This window comes from Rutilus rutilus, assembly GCF_951802725.1.
Source record: "Rutilus rutilus genome assembly, chromosome: 8".
Lineage (NCBI taxonomy): Eukaryota > Metazoa > Chordata > Actinopteri > Cypriniformes > Leuciscidae > Rutilus > Rutilus rutilus.
In genome coordinates this window covers 15,776,882-15,798,740 of record NC_140222.1, presented here as the reverse complement: position 1 = coordinate 15,798,740, position 21,859 = coordinate 15,776,882, and the positions used below count along the sequence as shown (strand labels likewise).

Genomic DNA, 21,859 nt, shown 5'->3' with positions numbered 1-21,859 from the left:
AATTCATACAGGTTTGAAACAACATGAGGGCGAGTATATGATGACAGAATTTTCATTTTAAAGTGGAGTATCCCTTGAACATTTGAAGTAACCCTCTCTAGTTACTTGCATTTTACGTTTTTACGTGTTTTTGACGTTTCTGCACTTTAGCAAATATTTGTATGTTTAGCTGTTATGCTGCAGCTTCATGAACTCAAAGTATTTAGTACCTAAATACTAAAATGTAAGTGAAATATTTCAGTACACTCCCCAGTTACTTACATTTTATGGTATTTTTCATGTTTTTGCAGATAATTGATGCATTTCAAATACATCAAAATATGTATTTGTATGTGTAATGTATTAATAAAAAAAATAAAAAATCTTAAAATGTTTGATTTTAAAACTCTGATTTCATGTTTTATGTGTAGGCTATACGTTATGTGTGAATATTCCCATCTGACAGTGTGATCTCTATGGGTTATGCAATGTAATAATAAAAAAAAAAAAAAAAAAAAAAAAAACTTATGTCTGTATTAAAGAAAAAATGATTGAAAACATGTATTTGGAATGGAATTAAATAAGTACATGGTTGTCTTATTCATTATATTTATTTTCATATAAAAGCAACAGAACTTAAATTAGCCTACATCCAGTTTATACTGTGCACGAGCGTGAAATCTATCCGTCTTTGATCTCAGGTGTCAGATCCACTTCGAGAAGAGAGAACTGTCCGGCTTGCCTGCGCTTTTTACTCCTCCCCTCACAGTAGCCGCCTACTCTCGCAAACATTTCAGGCGAGGCAAGGCGCATCTCAAACAAGCCTAATGTTTTGGTTTAGCAAATACTTTCAGTTTCCTAGTGACGTCGGAGTTTATGCAGATGAACAATTTAACGGATTAAAATCTACACGTATTTTAAAGAAAACCAGTGAAAATGCTTCTCTCTTTTTTGCCATCATTACTTTGGTGTTTACGTGACCGTGGTAAGACATTTAGACCTTTCTGTTTCTCTTACGGCTCTCGTGATAAGCGAAAGTAGACTAAAGCCTATTGGTCGTGTGTTGTTGTTGTTTCTGGTGTGCCTGCGTTTATACATGGCGGACATGAACCATATCGGATCATCAAGTCAATCCATGGTGTTTATATTTGTTTACAAACCAGTATTTAAATTAGTTAGGCATTTATCATGCAAGCGTTCGAAAGGAGCCCAGCAAACACATTTCTGCTGTGGCAAAGTTGCTGTCTACGTGCTCGCAACATTGTAACAACGTAGAATTGTAAGACGCGACATTCAGCAACTTTTTTGTTTTGAGGTTAATTTTTTAATTAGTCAAATGTTAGATACTTTTAAAATATTGTTTATCCTTATTATCATTTAATGGGGCTATCAGTAAATTAGCCTAATTATAATCAACACCTGCAAGTGTAGGCTACACACCTTTCTTGATGAACAACTGGGTTACAGATTGACACCCTTTCTTTTGACTTTCATCTCTCTTTTCTCTCTTTCCTTTTTTCAAAACCAGATTTTCTTTTACTATGCTTCATTGTGGTCTCTGTGTTTCGGGCGCATCGACTGACTGTCTGCAACTAAACACAGTCACTGATGAGTGTGCTAAGGCAGGACCAAACCATTTCATGCAGATACATGGGGGTGGTCGGTCAATATGGATGTTTACTTTTTGGTCAATGGGGATATTTAACTTTTATTGCCAAAATAAGTAAAATCAAATACATCATTCATTTTATTATTATTTGAAATATACTTAATGATGATGGTTTATATAGGCCTAGTGTATAGTATAATATAATAACAATTTTAAATTAGTTATTACCTATTTGTTGAGGCCACTTTCAGTCAGGGGCCCTTGGAATTGTCCTAACTCCGAATGACACTAAATAGCAGACAAATCAAATGAAAAACGAATCAATTAAATGAAGTTAATTGTGTTTGATTAATTACGTATCTTATTTAGCTGAGGTAAATTTAACGCAATACTCACGTATCCTTGCTCGATGAAGAATGAGACAACACAATGAGCCCAACGGGTGGTTGAAATTTAAAAGTCTGATTTTCGCGCCCCTAGGCACAACCTTAAGCAATGGCCCTGAACAGTGGTTTAATTTCAACATTGTGACAACGCTCTCTTACTGTGATGAGACTGTGATTACTTAGGCCTACAAGGCCTAAGAGCGTTGTTCAAGGATTACATGTAGCCTACGAATCTTTTCAAAGCTCCGAAACAATTGCTTCGCAAAATGATTCACTGTTTAGATTTTTGAAGCGTTCGAAACGCCACTGGTGACCTCTGCTGGACAGTATAGTGTAAATGCACCAACAACTCAGGCCAAACATGTATAAAAAACACCTTTTACAAACCCATTGCAAATATTTTATTGAAAGTCAAATCTATCAAATGCAATTAACTAATCATCTAATAAGATTAAATATCAAGTGTCTGTATAATATGTGTTCTATTATCAATTTCAATTATCAGGGCTTGTTTTGATTGTTCCATGAATGCCCTTACGAAAAAAAAGTATACTTTAAGTTCATTTTATGAAGTATACTTGAGTAATGTTCAAGTATATTTTTAAGTATACTTTATGTAGTAAGTATACTAATGTCAATATGTACTAGTAGTAAACTTGTAAGTGTACTATTTTAATACCGCTTGGGACTAAATTGGCCCACTTGAAGTATATAAAAGTATATGTTTAAGTGTACTATAAGTGTAACAGTAGTAAACTTTAAGTGCACAACTAGTTCATAATTACGTTTCTCATTTGTACTGCAAGTGAACTTATGGGTATACTAGTAGTTCACTATTGTAATACTTGTAGCAACTTTGAAGTATACTCTCAGTAAACTACTAGTTTAGTAGTTTTATACTACAAGTTTACTGAGAGTACACTAAAAGAAAACTTTCTAGTATACTTGCGGTATAAAACTACTAAACTAGTAGTTTACTGAGAGTACACTAAAAGAGCAAAAATAATATATAAATGGTAAGCTATAAGTATGATGTTAAGTTCACTTAAAGAAAACTTGTAGTATAAAACTACTAAACTAGTAGTTTTCTTTTAAAGGGATACTCCACTTTTTTCGGAAATATGCTCATTTTACATCTCCCCCAGAGTTAAACAGTTGAGTTTTACCGTTTTAGAATCCATTCAGCCGAACTCCGGGTCTGACGGTACCACTTTTAGCATAGCTTAGCACAGATCATTGATTCTGATGAGTCCAGTAGCATTTCTTTCAAAATGACCAAAGAGTTTCAATATTTTTCCTATTTAAAACTTGACTCTTCTGTAGTTAAACCGTGTACTAAGATCGACGGAAAATGAAAAGTTGCGATTTTCTAAGCCTATATGACTAGGAACTACTCTCATTCCAGCGTAATAATCGAGGAACTGTGCGGCTGTTCCATGAGTGCAGCAGGCGTAATGATATGACGCAGCGCCTGAAAATAGGTCTAATAGGTTAGACAAACTTAGTCCCGGTCACGTTGGAAGAAGTTACCGAGCTGGGGACTATTTTCAGGCGCTGCGTCATATCATTACGCCTGCTGCACTCATGGTACAGCCACACAGTTCCTTGATTATTACGCTGGAATGAGAGTAGTTCCTAGCCATATAGGCTTAGAAAATCGCAACTTTTCATTTTCCGTCGATCTTAGTACACGGTTTAACTACAGAAGAGTCAAGTTTTAAATAGGAAAAATATTGAAACTCTTTGGTCATTTTGAAAGAAATGCTACTGGACTCATCAGAATCAATGATCTGTGCTAAGCTATGCTAAAAGTGGTACCGTCAGACCCGGAGTTCGGCTGAATGGATTCTAAAACGGTAAAACTCATCTGTTTAACTCTGGGGGAGTTGTAAAATGAGCTTATTTCCGAAAAAAGTGGAGTATCCCTTTAATGTACTCTCAGTAAACTACTAGTTTAGTAGTTTTATACTACAAGTTTCCTTTAAGTGAACTTAACATCATACTTATAGTTTACCATTTATATATTATTTTTTGCTCTTTTAGTGTACTCTCAGTAAACTACTAGTTTAGTAGTTTTATACTACAAGTTTTCTTTAAATGAACTTAACATTATACTTATAGTTTACTATTTATATACAATTTTTGCAGTTGCAGTAGGCCTATACTACTATGTTCAAATGTTATTTTTTATACTTGAAAAATACCTTTAACTCTACTTTAATTTTAAAAACATTTTATTAGCTTGCATCCTTTTTATCAACACTTGAATGTCGGTAAGTTTCATAAAGAAAGGCAACATTTTAAACAAAATAGTTGAGAAAATTACATTTTTGTCAAAGACTTCGCCTTGATCAGATTCAGAACGATAATCAAACACAGATGGAGTAAATCGAGTCCGACACCCCCACAGCCTCAGTCATTTTTCCTTCATGGGTTAGGCCTACGCTTTATTTCATTTGGAAACATTAAGCAGTTTTGATTTACAAGCTGTTTAATGTTTGATGATCACATTATTTTACATTTGAGTGAGCAATCTTCTATCACTTGTTTCAGCTGCTTCTTCTCCTGCATTTTGATCCGGAGATTCTGTACTAGAAGATGTGTCATAGCGCCCCCTACCGTATACCAGTGAACACATGGAGAGCTGGAAAATTCAGTCAATGGTGGGGAAAAGTTGAATTAAAGTAAATTCCTATGTACACCAGTGGACTAAAATTCAGATACGCAGAATTAGAAACATATCTGTTTTATATCAATATTTTAATCAATATTTTCAAACAAAGTTTCATAAGACTGTATATGAAAAACAATGTAAAAAAAGTATATTTAATAGGCTACTCGATCAAAAGAGTTAACACAACTACAAGCCAAGTATACTTTGAATAATTAAACTTTTAAGTATATCTCGATCAAAAGATTGAGTACAAGTATAGGCCAAATATACTTGGACTTTTCTCTCAGTATAAGTCAAGTACACTTAAAGTAAGTGTAATTAAGTATATTTTTGAGAAGTATATCAAATGTAGACTGAAAGTATACTTTCTTCTTTTTAGTTGAAAAGTATACTAATAGAACACTTGAATAAACTTATTTTCCATGCTTATTTTATTTGCTCTGTAAGCTCTTCCACCCGAAAGTTTGTTACTATATAAAGCTGAACATGTTAGGCTAGTTTATAAGACGGTGTGTAATATTATGTTTTAAAAAAAGTATTTAATAAGCTACTCAATCAAAATAGTAAACACAAGTACAAGCCAAGAATACTTAGAATACTTAATTATACTTTTAAGTATATCTCGATCAACAAGTATAGGCCAAATATACTTAGACTTTTCTGTCAGTATAAGTCAAGTATACTTAAGTGGAATTTGAAGTATATTTCTGAGAAGTACATAAAGTATATTTCTGAGAAGTATATAAGTAGACTGAAAGTATACTTTCTTATTTTTTAGTTTAAAATAAGTATACTAATAGCACACTTGAATAAACTTCTTTTTCGTAAGGGTGGCTCAGCTTGTAGCCTACTATTTCAAAACGAAAGTGCATCACGATCATAGACTGTAAAAAATAGGTCACGATTCACGAAGCTCAGTGCAATAGTCCATCACCTCGTATCCGGCGGTATAATGACAGAACGTACACAACTAGATTCTTTTGACCATTCCCAAAAAGAAAAATGTTTATGGTTGTTGGAAAATGCAGATTCTGGGAAACTGAAAAGAAAAAAATTGAAGAACCGCAACTAAATTACAGTAATGAGCCACTACTGGATAGTTAGCACTAAAAAAAGTAAACAATAAAAAGATAAATATATATATTCACTTTCCAAATACAGCTATGTCATCTGGTGGCAATTTTGTTTTGTTTAAAATAACTGTTCATTTATTTTCCAGGTGTGTCTGGTGTTGGTACAGAGAGATTGGCAGAGATGGAGGGAGAATCAATCACTCTAAACAATGATGTTGAAAGAAACCAACAAGAAAATATTAGGTGGTATTTCACATTGGTGAATGACACTCTCATCACTGAAATCACTGGAGATCAGAGTAAGATCTGTACAGATGTTCAGTGTAAAGAGAGATTCAGAGACAGACTGAGGCTGGATCATCAGACTGGATCTCTGACCATCAAAGACCCCAGACCCACAGACTCTGGAGTTTATAAACTGAAGCTCAACAGCGGCAGAAGCAGTTCAAAGATCTTCATTGTTACTGTTCATAGTGAGTCATTATGTTTAACAGCAATGTCACATCTTTAATGTTAGTGATGTTTTTGAACACATTCAGAGGTGTTTTTCTCTTTGCATACTAATTCACATTCAGTACATAGATAAAAAAAAAAAAAAAATGTTGCTGCATATTTGTTGTTTGGCAGCTATTCCTGAAGAACTAAGTCCCTTGGCAAAGAAATGATTTGTTATTGCTATAAATTCACCATTCATTTATTACATTTGTTTTGCTGTGTGCTTGTTTTAAACCACTGCCTAACAGGCTTCTTGCTTTAAAACAAATCAGCTTTAAATCATACTAAACTAATTTAGTATCAGCAGTTAGTTTTGGTTCATAAAAAGTTTCAATTGTGTTCTGGTGTAAATCAAAGATATTGGTAAAATCGATTATCAGTAATAAATGACTTTATAGCGGTTACAGATTCAGGTCTGTTTATCTATTGAAGCGATAGGCTTGTTTGAGATGAGTATAATCTGTGCAGAAACGATCACCCATAAACAGCTACACAACTTTCAGGATGAAGCATTCTGCATTTTCACAGTATTTTCCTGTAGTTTCATTTTGTTTGGCTTATATTTATCCGTTCATTTCTTCTCCAGGTTTTTTCAGCGTTGATATAAATGAAGAGTCAGCTTTTGTGATGGAGGGAGATTCAGTCACTCTTCACACTGGTGTTGAAACAAACCAACAAGAAAAGATTAGATGGTATTTTAATGGCATTCGCATCGCTCAAATTAGTGGAGATCTCAGTAATATCTGTACAGATGTTCAGTGTAATGAAGGCACTGAGAGATTCAGAGACAGACTGAAGCTGGATCATCAGACTGGATCTTTGACCATCACAAACATTAGAACCACAGACACTGGAGTTTATCAACTACGGATTATCACCAGCAGCAACATCAATACAAAGAGCTTCATTCTTGCTGTATATGGTGAGTCATTATGATTAAGAGCAAGTCTTGTACAGTTAAGCTTAGTGATATTTTTTTCTCTGATATTTATAGGCATTTTATCTCTATACTTGCATATTAATCCACATACAGATACACAAACACATTTCTACACAAACACATTTCCTGTGGAATTTGTAGATTTAAATATACAGTATTGTATAATTTAACACTTTTTGTTGTGTCAGTTAGTTTTGTTCTGATGAATACGAAAAAAAAAGTGTGCTTCTGATTTGATAAAAAGCATGCTTATTAGCTCAACGTGTGGATAAATGTTGCTTTTTTGACTAAAAGTAACAAAAAGTCCACAGTTTTCTCATGGTATGTAGTGTTTCCCCCTAAAAAAGGTGGTTTGTGTTTGGTTTGTGTTTCAGATTTTCCTGTTGTTGAAGTAGATGAGATGAAGAGAAAGTCAGTGAAGGAGGGAGAATCTGTTACTTTAGATACTCGTGTAATAAAAAGCCCAAATGATTTGATGACATGGTATTTTAACAACACTCTCATCGCTGAAATCAGTGGAGATCCCAATAAAACCTGTACAGATGTTCAGTGTAAAGAGAGATTCAGAGACAGACTGAAGCTGGATCATCAGACTGGATCTCTGACCATCACAAACACCAGAAACACAGACTCTGGAGAATATAAACTACAGATCAACAGCAGCAGAATCAGCATCAGAAGGAGCTTCAGTGTTTCTGTCAGCAATAAGAGTTTCGGTGTTAATGTCACTGGTGAGTATAATGCAGCTATTTAGTGCATTTTCCTTTGGAGTTTAAGGAAACCGATTGAGATATATACTGTAAATCAACCTTGTACATGTTCACTGGTGGCTGTTAAAAAAAGTGAGATTTGGCTCAATATTAAAATATAACTGAGACCATTTCTATTATCTTCTCGCTACATTAAGTTTTGTTTACATTATGAATTTTGCATTTATTAAATAATGTTAATAAGAAAGTCAATTTTCCTGTAAATACGCTGTTTCTTGAAAAAAGAAAGGCACTAGATGGCACTGATGACCAAACTAGACGAGTATAAATATCAGTCAAAAGTATGTTGTTAAAGTTGATTTTTAGTCAAGCTCTGGTTATAATGACTGTGTGTGTTTAGCTGTTCCAGATTCAGGTGTGTCTTCAGGTACTAAAGGAGGAATATGTGCTTTTTGTGTTCTGCTGGTCGTGGCTGCCGCTGTAACTGCTGGTCTGATTTACTCTCGCCACAGGAAACCTACACAAGCATACACCACAATATGGCAAGTATTTTATACAGCTGATTTGACAGGATGGGAGGTATGAGATTTATTGAGCAAAAAAATCTTTTAAAATATGTGTATTTTTATTCAAATTAACTAAAGTAATCTGAGTAAATCTCGTTTGTTGTTGTTGTTGTTTATACAGGCGTCACAAGTCAGAACAATCCTGATAAGGTAAGATGTGCACTGAATCTGTCTGAAAAAAAAAGAAAAACTGAATTTTCAACCGATTCTGATTTGTGAGAACTGCAATTCTCACTAGTGCAAGACTACGTTCACACTGTCAGTTCAAATCCGATTATTTTCCGATTGGAATATGGTCTTAATTATTGACTGTCCAGTATTGCAACTGTTCAGATCCGATTTGTGTGTCCTGTGTCGCTCTTTTGTTTTCCGGAATATATGCACTGGTTTCTGTAGCAATGACATTGCATTGGTAGGCATGCGCCAAAAACAACCGCGGCATGGAATGGTTGCAATACAGGTACAGACGCAGTTTTCCAGCACAGTGGCTACATATTGTCAGTGGTAAATACTGTCTATATGTGTATCTGCCGGGTAGGGCAACAGCATCTTCTATTGCAGTGGCAGAATTGTTTTATTTATTCCGAACAGAATTTATTCTGTGCTGTCATCTCCGTCGGTTTTAGAGCATAGCTGCGTGTAAAATCACATACTAGGAACTACATTTGAATTTAAACTTACTTTGCAACCTTTCCGGACGTACTGCATCCGCCATGTTGTCATTGTCATGTGACCTACCAGCGTCTTTTATGTCCCTTCACCTCAATTACCAAACCCATCCCTGTGGCCTCATAGTAAAGTGGGATAGTAAAGGGTCCATCGTATGTACACTTTAGAATCTCACCGGAAGTAGTAGTTCATCCGGGAACTTTACGTCTACTGTTTTTTGACAATACTATGAATTCGGACATACTACTATGTTGGCGTACTGTTTTTCGCATACTATGCTATACTAGTAGAGAAGTATTGGATTTCAGACGCAGTGCATGTCTCCGTTTATATTCTCATTTTCTGCTCGTCCGGCATTTTGCAACAACACAACTTTGTTTCTGCAGCGACTTCCAGCATGTTTTCTAAAACAACGTCTGACGTTTACGTTTTACATGGCGTGCGAAAGTGACAAAAACCACGTAACATCTGATCAGAGCAGTCAGACTGAAACGGATTTCCAGAGATGTGGTTTATATGTGGTTTGAAATACAAAAAAAAAAAATCACATTTCTGGAAATCCGATTCCGCGTGGTTTATGTGACTTTACCACACCACGTAAAATGTAAACATCAGACGTTGTTTTATGAAACTTTCTGCTGCCTCAGAAGGCACAGTAGTCCAGCGCAGTGGATACACATTGTCATGTCAAACCACAGTGTGAACGTTGCCCATGTAGCTCATAACGGATTTGTAAAAATCATATTTCATGTGTTCACATTTTTTTCGCCTTTCACACTTAATAAATATGATCAGATTTCAATGAGATATGCACAAAAATCTGATTTGGACTGACAGTCTGAACGAGGCTTTAAGGGATAGTTAACCCAAAGGAAAATTACTCACCCTCAAGTTGTACCAAACATGTGTGATTTTATTCTTTTGAACAAAAGAATATATTAAAGAATGTTGGTAACCACACAATTGACTGTAGCCATTGACTTCCACTGTATTTTTTTTCCTACTATGGAAGTCAGTGGCTGCTGTCTGGTTACCAACATTCTTCAAATATCTTTTGTGTTCAACAGAAGAAAGAAATTCATACTGGTTTGGAACAACTTGAGGGTAGTAAATGATGACATAATTTTTATATTTGGGTGAACTATCTAAGTGTTCTTGCATTCAGAAATCATTGCATAGAAACACAAATAATTTATCTTGACTTAAGAGAGTGCTTCTCTCTTGTGATGTTTTACTTTAGAATAAAGAGCATTCAGAAAACATCAGAGGAAAAAAAACCCATTTGTTTTAACCTTCTGTAAATGTGTGTTTTCTTACAGAGGAATGGTGTGGAAGTCTCAATTCTTTTATCTGAAATTGGTTCCATTGATCCCTGCTGATTGGGGTTATTAGAGCTACTAAAGAAATCCTAACAGGAACAGTGCAATATTATCTCTATTTATCTCTATATTTCTATTAACCATTTGCATTTGTACCGCAAGATATAATAACACACTCTGTACATCATGTGAACAAATGCCACAACAAGCATTTGAGATCCCATACACAAAAGAAATACATTTGAATTTTCAGAATATATTTTGAAATATATTTTTGGAATATATGCAAATATTCAAAATTGGCCCAATAAATATATTTTAGTTAAATATATGTAAATATATTTTTTATTTTTCAATATATTTATTAACAACATATATGTTCATATATGTTTTAACTTTTGCAAATTGTTTCATTTGTGAAATATATTTTGAAATTTAAAAAGTTAACATTTTCACAAACAAACAACACATTTTCAATTTATTTTTTACATTTTAATTTATTTCATTTTAAATCTGAGTTCAGCTATTTTTGAGTTGACAGCTGTCCCCAGTTGTCCCTTGGTGGCCTGTGGAAATTTCAACACTGCGTCTGGGGGTAGAAGGATAGACACTTTGTTTAGGTTTAGCTATTAGATGTGATCAGTGTTAAATGACTTCAGGAAAGATGTCAATAAAACAACAATAAATCTAATAATTGCACTTAGTGTTAGGTACGTGCCACCTAATATGGCCTAATAGTCCTAGGAAAGCAACTATCTGTCATTTTACATTGCAGTCATTTAAATGTAAGCACAGTATTTATTATAGCTGTGTGTCATAATACAGTAGTGAAATATGGTAGCCTACTGTTGTGTATAGGGGAAAAGGTAGAGGAATTACTATGATCAAAATACATTTTCAACCCTTTTTTAGCAAGCTAAACATTTTATGACCATATATTTTGTCATATATTTTACATTACATGTTATAAATGTAAATATATTTCACACTTAACATCATATATTTTTGTTATATTTCAGAATATATTTCAAAATGATAAATAAGTGAACAACAATGCAAATATATTTCAATGTATTTGGAATATATGCCACATATATTTTTGACAATTTAAAATATATTTCAATATTTTGTTTTTTCTGTATGGTATATTGGTTTCTTTACTGCCAAGTTCTTGCATTTCATGTGAGGGAGATGGAGACCTGTGGAGCGTTCAAGGTAAAGATACACTACTTTATATTATCTGTCGATTATAGATGTTTGTTTACCTCCATTCCTTTCAGTTCTGTTCATGAAGCATGTTCGGCTGTGTTGTATTTGTTCAAAGTGCTTGTTATATCATAATTATTGTGTTTTTTATGTGTTTGCATTCTAGAAAATTGTCACTGTGTGATGGAAATGAGCGCCTTCACTTGAGTTTTCTGCATGCTCAATCCACATCCACAGGGCAGGAAAAAGAACAGGAAATTATCAAATAAAAAGTATGTTTGACCCCAGTTTTAAACAATCTGCTTGTCTGAACATGTCAGGATTATGTTTAGTTCTGTTAGTTCATTTGTGTTCCTGTTTTCCCATGTTCCCTGTCGTTGTTAGTTATATTGGTATCTGATTTGAGTTCCACCCCTGTTCGCTGTTTCATTGATTACTCCCGGAGTATTTAAGCTTTACACAGTCGTGTATTTTTCTCTCAGTTCTTTGTTCAGTGTTGTTTACTTTTTACAAGTTTTTTTTTTTGCTAAACCTATTCTAGTGATTTGATCTCCAGTGATGCATTGTTTGGATTATTTTTTAAAGATTGCTATTCTATCGCCGTGAGTTTTCTGCAACCCATTGTGACAGAACAATGGGAAAAGACTTCTCATTTTTTAAATCTGTCTTTCTTTCTCAGGTTTATCCTGTTCGATGTGGATCACGCATTCAGAAAGCTGTACCTGTAAAAAAAAAAAAAAAAACTGTATACTTGAGCTTTTATAAAATCTATTTTCTTACAATGGAAATAAACTGGAAGGATGTTTGTTTGCAAGTATTTTTGAGTTTGTTATCAGAAATAACTGAACTATATGCAAGCAGTGAATCATTTATAGAGTGATCATTGTGTGTCATTGTGATTTTAACACAACATAGACTGAACTTTTATCTTTAACATTTAAGGATTGAACCTTTGATATTCACACAAGCTGTTCAAATGAATCCTTAGCCATATAAACAAATGAGTCAAATCGACTTAGCTTTAACTTCATGTATTAATAGTGGATGAGGGTTAAGGCTAATCTTGGGAAGGTGAAATCCTGGTTAGGACACTAGGTGGTGCTCTAGTAAAGTATACATAATTTTATATATTTTACATTTGGAAGACAATACCATATTAAAGCAACTCTATGTATATTTTTTTACATTGAAATATGAGTGTATCATGACTTCCACTATGTCGAATGGATTCTGTTTCTTTCTCAGAAACATCTGTTCTGGGAGTATGTAAGTTTCCTTGTATAGCTACATTCAGTACTGCCCTTATGGGAAATTGCATTGTAAGAATGTGGACATAACATGATGAGTCAATAGGTAATGTTTTCTCATTAAAATCAGTTGACTTTTTTGTGACACGATGAGCAATCCATTCTTTATATGTTAACAATATGAAGCATTGGGTATAAACACACATAACGATGTGGGGATATTAAACACATTCAGTAGGCTATGGTTATCAACAAAGTGTACTATGGTTATTAACACTGTGTCTCACTCACTATGCACATTTATTAATAGGTTGTATTATCATGTAGTGAGAACCTGAATGAGTTGGATGCTTATCTGGTCCAGTAGAGGGCAGTACTAAAAGTGAAGTGAATTCTCTAGTGCAGAGGTCTTCAATCCTGCTCCTGGAGGACCACTGTCCTGCAGAGTTTAGTTCTAACCCGCTTCAGCACTCCTGCCTTTGTATTTTCAAGTGATCGTGAACAGCTGATTCAGAATCAGTGGACAGTAAATCTCCAGGAGCAGGATTGAAGACCTCTGCTCTAGTGTTTGAGGTAAGTTGGGGATGGGGAATTGAAGCCTCATAAAGCAATTCATAACCACATACCCTTACTTATTTCTGTCATAGAACGATGACGAAAGTAGTTCGAGTTGAATACTAGTATTCTGACCTCAGTATGAGGGTTTCCCCGACTGTAATGGTAAAATATTCAAAACTCCCAGAGTGAAAATAAAGCAGCTAAAAGCTTGTGGAAGTTTCAGTTTTAGATTATGGTCAAACCAGTCGAGATTATATAAAACACACGCACACACGCAAGCGTGCATTACTATATTGATTACGGTATTGAAAAGCACATTTTCCTGAGGAGAGGGAAAAAAAGTCATGGTTCTAGATTGCTGTTTTTTTACTTCTACTTTGTTATAATTATTATCTATAGGTGCAGTGTCTTTGATAAATCAATCACTTAATCAATCACATTTATTTAGGACATTTAAAAACAAATCAAATCAAAAATCAAATGCAAAGATATTAGTCTTTTCGAACGCATTAAGGGTGGCACAAGATCTAACATGGAGGGGTAAACTGTTCCATAAACGAGGAGCTGCAATGGAGAAGGCACTGTCTCCTTTTAATTTTAGCCGAGACTTAGGAATGGTTCGCTGAAACCTTTGTACAGATCTTAAATGCCTAAGATGTATGTTGCTGAAGAAGTTCACTAATGTAACTTGGCGCCATCCCATTTAAGCCCTTAAAACAAATAATAACATCTTCTACCTAATCCTAAATTGATAGTTGTCTTTCTTCAAATATGTTTTTTTTAGATCACTGTTAATAGCACTGTTTACAGCAGAATTATTTGCATGGGCAGAACAAATAAATGATATATTAATCATTCTAAATATCTCCATTGCTCATTTGTTTTACTGTACTGGAGTGGTAGTAAGTCTTGCATACATTGTTGAGGTTTAACATCTGTACTGAAAGTGAATGCATTATTCTACAATGAGTTTGAGGATAAAATATCATTGTTTCATGTTAAGGACCTCCCACGCTCTGTGCACTGCACACTTGCCAATTTTTCACTCCAGGTGCCAACAGATAGGCCTACCTAAAAAAAATTAACGGCCAAAACAGGCCCATACTATATGCACACCTTGTAAAACCATTTTGCTGCAGCATGAGATGTGAGACATTCCACTTCAACAAACACCTCTACAGACTGGCAAGGTGTCATCGATTTGTCATCAAAGTGTTTATCATTGGGTTTTAGTATCTGTTGGAAGGAGTTTTAAGAGTGATCAGTTATGACTTCGATGTCATGCTACAAGCGGATAATCAGAAATAAAGTTAAAGTATAAATTAATTAATTAAAATACAAAGAGCATTTTCCATATTTCATATTCACACAGTAACATCTCTCTTCGGTTTGAGAATTTTTTTATGTTGGATTTAGCATTTTGTAGTAAAGCTGTTTTGTCTAAAGCAGAAGTCAAACAGGAAAAAAACCTTCAACCACACACTATTGACACCTCATAGTTCAACCACTTCTTTAGGTTAAGTTTAAACTGTTGCAAGGTGCTACTCTCTCGCACAGTTAAAGGCAACAAGTTCCACATCCCTGCAGCTTTCACAGAGAAGCAATTCTGTCCAAAGGTAGAGGACCTAAAGTTGACATAACAGTCTCCTCTGGAAGAGGCTCGCGTTGTTCTAAGTCCTGCCTCTTCACACGATTTCACAAACATTCTCAGGGGCTGTGGTGCCAAATCATGAAAAATTTTATATAATAAACTGACATTCGAAAACAAAATGAAATTTTCAAACGTTAATAATTTATATTTCTTCACAATGTTACAATATGGTATGAAACAGGTTTTCTATCTAAAATTTTGAGTGCCTGTTTGTACAAGCTTTGGAGCGGCTGTAACGCAGAGTTGGTTGATAGAGACCAATTTGTGATGCAATATGTAAAATGAGACAATATCATCGCATGCATATAAAGCTTGGCTGCATCTGTGCTCATTTGCGGGCGAATATATCTGAACTGCGATAAGTTAAATTTGACAGTTTTTATCAGTTTTGAAACATGCTTTTTAAACGACAGTGTCCTGTCCAACACTACGCCTAAATACTTGACAGACTCTGCTTCGTGAACTCTTGTTCCTTTTACAATAATTCCCGACGCAGAGTGAGAAGCATTCCTTATTGAAAAAAACATACTAACAGTTTTGCTCAAATTTAGTGTCAAGCATGATTGCACCATCCAATCTGAAATTTTTTCCATCGCTCCCTGGAGCACAGCTGCTGCTTTCTGACTTGATTTTGCATGGACATATATCACAGCGTCATCGGCGTACATTTGTACATGAACTTCAGGACAAATAGCTGGAAGATCATTTATATAAACACTGAACAAGAGAGGGCCCAAAATGGAGCCTTGTGGCACCCCAACTGGGCAGTCTAAAAACGAAGACATAGTGCTCTTAATTCTTGTGCAGTGCTTCCTATTCTCCAAATAAGATTTAAACCATCGTAATGTCTCATCAGAAATATTGTGAGCGGACAATTTAGATAACAGGATGTTATGGTTTACCGTGTCGAATGCTCTTTTCAGATCTAAAAATATGGCACCCACCACCCCCCCTTTATCCAACATGGCTTTGAGTTGTTCAACAAAATAACAAAGTGCCATTTCAGTCGAATGGTGTTTTCTAAAACCGAACTGAAGTGGATTCAGGGGGTGCTCTCCATAATTCAAATGATCCATCAGTTGCATGGCCACTACTTTCTCGACTACTTTCGATATTACAGGTAGGATACTCACTGGTCTGTAGTTGGCCAGCTCAGCTTTATCTCCTCCCTTATGCAAAGGTGTAACCACTGCCTTTTTTAGACAGTCGGGGAAGACCGCTTCTCTGATGGATCGATTGATTAGCTGAGTAGTAGGTCGACATAGGGTGGCAGCGTTCCTTCTAATCATACACGAATCTAAACCATAACCATCCTGTGACTTTGAAATTTTAAGTCCTTGTAAAGTTTTAAGGACTTCTTGCTCCGAGACCTCACTTAAGTGAAACACTGGTTTAGCTGAATCTACGTATTTCATTTCCATTGTTCTGTTACCAAAAACAACAACCAAATCATTAACAGAATCTTTAAAAAAAACTATTAAAAGCATTAGCTACCTTTGACTCTTCTTGCGTTAAAACACTGTTTATTTTAATTTCATAACATTTATGAGTCGTTTTTTTCTTTGAAATAGTATTAATGTGCTTCCAGACTAAGTGATTGTTTCCTTTAGCTTGTGTTATCAAATCAATAAAAAAGTTTGCTTTCGAAGTCCTTAGTTCTTTCACTACTTTATTCCGATAATCCTTAAATAGACGCATATCATTTTCAATGTTTGATTTTAAAGCCTTTTTAAGTAGATAATCTCTTCTCCTCATCAATTTCCAAATGTCTTTTGTCAACCAGGGTAAATGTGCCTTTTTGTTCAAGTTAACACACTTTTTAATAAATTTCACCTTCACGTTATTGATTAGATCTAAAAAGCTCCCACAAAATGAGCCTATTTCATCATCAAAGTTCAAAAGATTCCAGTCTACCTTCTCCAACTCTTGGTCAAAACGTGTCAAATCTTTATTGGGTATTTTATAAAAGGCCTCTTTCTTATTTGTTCTAAATGTAAATCTATTTTTGTTTAATTTCCTTGCTATAAGAACTAAATTATGATCTGACATGCCTGTGATAAAATTAAAAGATTTTATTATTCTGTCAGATTTATTTGAAAATACCAGGTCGATTTGTGTTTTAGATGTTTTAGTTATCCTTGTCGGTCCTTTTATTAGCTGTTCAAAATTATAAAGACCTGTTATTTCCTTTAACCTTTTCCTACTGTTTTTATCTATCCAATTTACATTGAAATCCCCTAGTACAATTACTTCTTTACCAAGAGTATTTAATTCTTTTAAAATTTCCTTAAATGATGTATAAAATGTAGCATCAACAGAAGGTGGTCTATAAATACCAACTAAAATGAATGACATCTGAGGTGACACATTTATAGTTAAAGCAATACATTCAATCTCTACATCCAATTTATCTTGCACATTTATCTGTTGGCATTGTAAATGCTCTTTAACATAGAAAAGTAGTCCACCACCTCTTGAAATGTCCAAGTGAAAACAATATGTATCACTGGGGTTAACCTTTTTTTTTTTGGGCCTCTGAAAGACGACATCCTGTGGTACAGGCATGAAGATGTCCTGGGGCTCGTGCCAGAGCCAAAACCAGTCACCAAGAGGCATAATGATGCTTGATGTCTCTGTCTGGAATAAAGTATCGTCCATGATGGATGAGAGGATGGAAGTTTGACGAGTTTTTGTCTGTTTTGCGGAAGATTTGGTATCAATGACATGTTTGTGGTGTTTCATTTTCAATTGTTGAACAAAAATTGTAATTAAACTGTCAGATTAGATTCTAGTTGTTTGGGATACGTAATATGACTAATGTGTTATTTCAGTGTTTTTTACCTGTTCTTAACTGCCCTCCTGTTTCATATTTTTTTTTATTCAACATGGCTATGAAATGATTAAATAGTCTATTTAGACTATAATTATACTGAACCAATCGTGTTCACAAGGAACACAGTTCATGTTTGGTCTTCCATAATCAGATTAAACTATGTTTTGATGTTTAAACAGATTACTAGCTGGTGTTTTATTTATTTATTTATTATTTTATTTTTTTGGTCTGAAGTCACTTAGGCTCTTAAATTACAATAGCTTATGATCAGTGATTTGTCATCACCGCAACAAACTGTCATTTCCAGAAATGAAAGCTTTAGCATAAGTTCTGCCGGGAAGACTTAATTGTTACGTCACTTTACCTTTCATCTATCCAATCACATTATCATACTCATGGTATAAAAGATCGGTACTTACTCATGTTTGAGTTCACAGATGCTGACGCTCCAATTCACCACCATCCTCCCCACCACCTCCAAGTCCCTAATCCTTCCCTCCATCCTCCCCATCACCACCACCAGGATGGTCCCTTCCATACCTCACGGGGGTCGGCTGCGCCCCCGCCTTGGTCTTCAGGCGGGATATGCAGAGTCCGGACCCTCAGATTGCGAGCTACGGACGGGGCCTATGCCAAAGAACTTTATTGCTTGCTGGGTTGTTAATAAATGGATATCTGTCACAGTATTTATTCTCCCGAGTCTTTCTGGTAGAACTGCAATGTCATCACCATCACCATACATATTTGTGCCAATATTTCTGACAATGTTTGACAGTCTAAAATGATCACTGTATTAAAAAGTTTTGATAAAGATTCACTTAAAATAAGCTTTTATTCCAAGCCAGGGTAGATTGATGAATCAGAAATGTAGGTAAAATGGGCCATTTAAGGTTTGGGGGTCCCAGCCCCTCTGGAATTTAGAGCCAATGACTGCAAAGGATTTCAAACTGTTGTCATAACTGTGCTTGACAAGTAACAGGTGATTTGACTGGTTTATGGTTGTTATGGTGTGCGGGGCAATAATTCAAATCAAGACTGTGTTAGGGGTTAACAGTTTAGGACCCAATGACCAGATGTTTGAAAGAAGACCCAGAGTCAGAATTATAAAAAATAGAAGAAAAGTTTTACTGAAGATTGTTTGCAGTTTCATCAGCAGAAGTCAGCTTCAAGACTCACGCAGGAGTTTGTAGGCCGCCCCGCTTACAGTTACAAAGATCAGAGCAGTTAAACCATTTCCAAGGTCTAAGCTACGTCATTGCTTACAGGCTGAATGATTCTGATTGGCTAAGAAATTGATAAACATAGTAATTTCCCACACATATACAGATAGACAGAAGCATATCTCCATAGATTATGCAGCTGACACTCGGACCCTGAAGTTAGGCACGTCGTGACCTTCCAGGTCGCAAATTTGGGTTGCTGGGTGCCAGCATGTCTCGAACAACAACTCAGTCAATCTCCAACAATGCCAGTGGTTCCTTAACCTGTGACCAAGAAGACTAACACACACACCGACACACAGCTTTTCCAAGGTTGGATTTGGCCAGGCTGAGAGGAGAGGAGGAGGAGGAAGGATAAGAGAGGAGACAAGCAGAGGAGACAGGAAGTGAGGAGAAAGGAATGCAGAGGAAATGAGAGGAGACAGACAGAGAGAAAAGAGAAGAGGAGCAAGGACCACAGAGGAAATAATACAAAAATAAAACAGGGAGGGAAAGGAAGGCCACTTTCACTCCCAGGATGAGGGACCTTCTACCTCCACAGTAAGTGATATTTTATACTACTTTCAAACTTAGTCTACATGACATGTTACACATGCATGCTCACGCAAACATACACATGCACATTCATGCACGCACGCACACACACACAATTTAGTCCCTAATCATATAAAATGTACACCAAATAATTATTCTATTTCTTGCAATAACATAGGCTCTTTTTGTTATTTTCTTTCTGTTCAGTCTGTGAGATCGGTCACATTCACTGACTTGATCTCAGTGCCACAAAGGGAGAGGGCCATCAGAAAGAGAGTGAAACCACCATCATATAACCTCACAAGTGAGCAACACATTGAATATAAAAACAAAAAAGTCATCCAGTAAGCAACCAGCCAAGCAAGCCAGCAAGTACCCGGGCAGCAAGCAACCAAAAAAAAAAAAAAAAAAAAAGCAAATCACAAAAGATTTTAATCAGGGCAAGAGAAGCAAATCACCTTGCAAAGTCTGCAACACCCACTATGGTGACCCAATTTTGACCCTAAGGCTACTGAGGAATGGGTAAAATGTGATCAATAGATCTTTTTCTTTTCTTTTTTTTTTTTGTCATTGCATATCTCTACACAACGAAAAATGTTCTGCCTGGTTTCATGAGAGCTGTGGTGAAGAGAATGGTATCTGTGATGACGATGGTTTCATTTGCAAAGGCTGTGTTTGAAAAATGTTTTCATCACACACACACACACACACACACATATCAGGTATCAATTTTGAATGTGAATTTTTGTAATTTGCACATTTCGTTCTAAATGTGTTGTTCACACACACACACACACACACACACACACACACACACACACACGCGCGCACACACACACACACACACACACACACACACACACACACACACACACACACACACACACACACACACACACACACACACACACACACACACACACACACACACACACACACACACACACACACACACACACACACACACACACTGACATCAGTTCACTTATCAATGCTGTTCCAAAATGGACTTTTTTAATTGCACATTTGAATATGTGGGTTTGCACCCAAAATGTTTTTTTTTTTTTAATGGCACATATGAATATGTTTGTTTAATGCAGTTTAAATGTTATGTGGCTGTATAAGCAATTGTGTTTTAAAATTAAAATTGATGATAAATTACTATTTCCCTTTGCAGTTTGACTGGCCCATTTTACCTGAAACTGCTCATGCAAAAAAAGTTGGCACAGCTGATGTTTCAAGAACTGTAGGGCCTAAATAATTATATTTTATTACATAATTTCAACACAGAATTATCAGAAACACTCATTATTAATCATAAAAACACATATGGTATTTGATTATTGTCCCAAACGATTTACCAAAAAGTGGCCCAATTTAGCTGATATCACCCTACTTAAATGAAAATCAACAATCCCATTAAGTTCAAGATAAATAGATTCCATGTGAAACCACAAAATGTTTTAAAAGCACTGATTTATCATTTAAGTTTTATTTTTTACATATATTCGATGATGTGATGGTAATGACACGTTTACTTGACAATGACTTTTAAATTACATTTAATTTTCAATTACTTGAAAATGGCAACAAAAAAAAAAAAAATCATAAATTCCCTTATCTTATGGTCTCAACCAAGCTCATAACGTCGCTCCTGACTTAAGGACTGATAATTTGATGTATACCAATTAGTCAAATTTGGAATTTTAATGTTCAAAATTGCAGCAACCCAATTTGGCCCTTAATCTACTGAAATAAATCACAGACGTCAAAATGGCAAAAAAATAAATCATAAATTCCCTTATCTTATGGTCTCAACCAAGCTCATAACGTCGCTCCTGACTTAAGGACTGATCATTTGATGTATACCAATTAGTCAAATTTGGAATTTTAATTTTCAAAATTGCAGCAACCCAATTTGGCCCTTAATCTATTGAAATAAATCACAGACGTCAAAATTGCAAAAAAAGGGTCCCAGAATACCTGAATTCACCTTACTTTAAAATTCTAATGCATTTTTGCAAATAGCCTAAAAAAAAAAAAAACGTTTACAAAGACAGAAGCTTTTGTGGATGAGTTAAACGATGGCTGAAATGTTATATTACGAGCACTTTATTGTCCCGCGAATCGCTTGTTGTAGGCTATTCTTCATTTTTAAGTCGCTTTGAATAAAATCGTCTGCTAACCGAA

At 35.3% G+C, this 21,859-nt stretch overlaps 1 protein-coding gene across 4 annotated transcripts; it reads left to right on the top strand.

The window, feature by feature from the left end:
• The first annotated feature begins 400 nt into the window (after positions 1 to 400).
• Positions 401 to 12,440, top strand: LOC311295211 (uncharacterized protein). 4 transcript variants are annotated; one of them, XM_084416469.1, is made up of 9 exons: positions 411 to 964; positions 4,528 to 4,637; positions 5,868 to 6,194; positions 6,803 to 7,138; positions 7,531 to 7,887; positions 8,267 to 8,408; positions 8,554 to 8,582; positions 10,421 to 11,898; positions 12,306 to 12,440. In XM_084416469.1, exons 3-7 carry the CDS (start codon positions 5,903 to 5,905, stop codon positions 8,576 to 8,578), a joined length of 1,152 nt encoding a protein of 383 aa, XP_084272595.1. In that variant the 5' UTR covers positions 411 to 964; positions 4,528 to 4,637; positions 5,868 to 5,902; the 3' UTR covers positions 8,579 to 8,582; positions 10,421 to 11,898; positions 12,306 to 12,440. The 4 variants fall into 4 exon arrangements, with proteins under 4 accessions (XP_084272594.1, XP_084272595.1, XP_084272593.1 ...); XM_084416467.1 differs by lacking the exon at positions 4,528 to 4,637 and having other exon boundaries at positions 412 to 964; positions 10,421 to 11,635; positions 11,793 to 11,898; XM_084416468.1 differs by lacking the exon at positions 4,528 to 4,637 and having other exon boundaries at positions 401 to 964; positions 8,379 to 8,408.
• Positions 12,441 to 21,859: the final 9,419 nt, after the last annotated feature.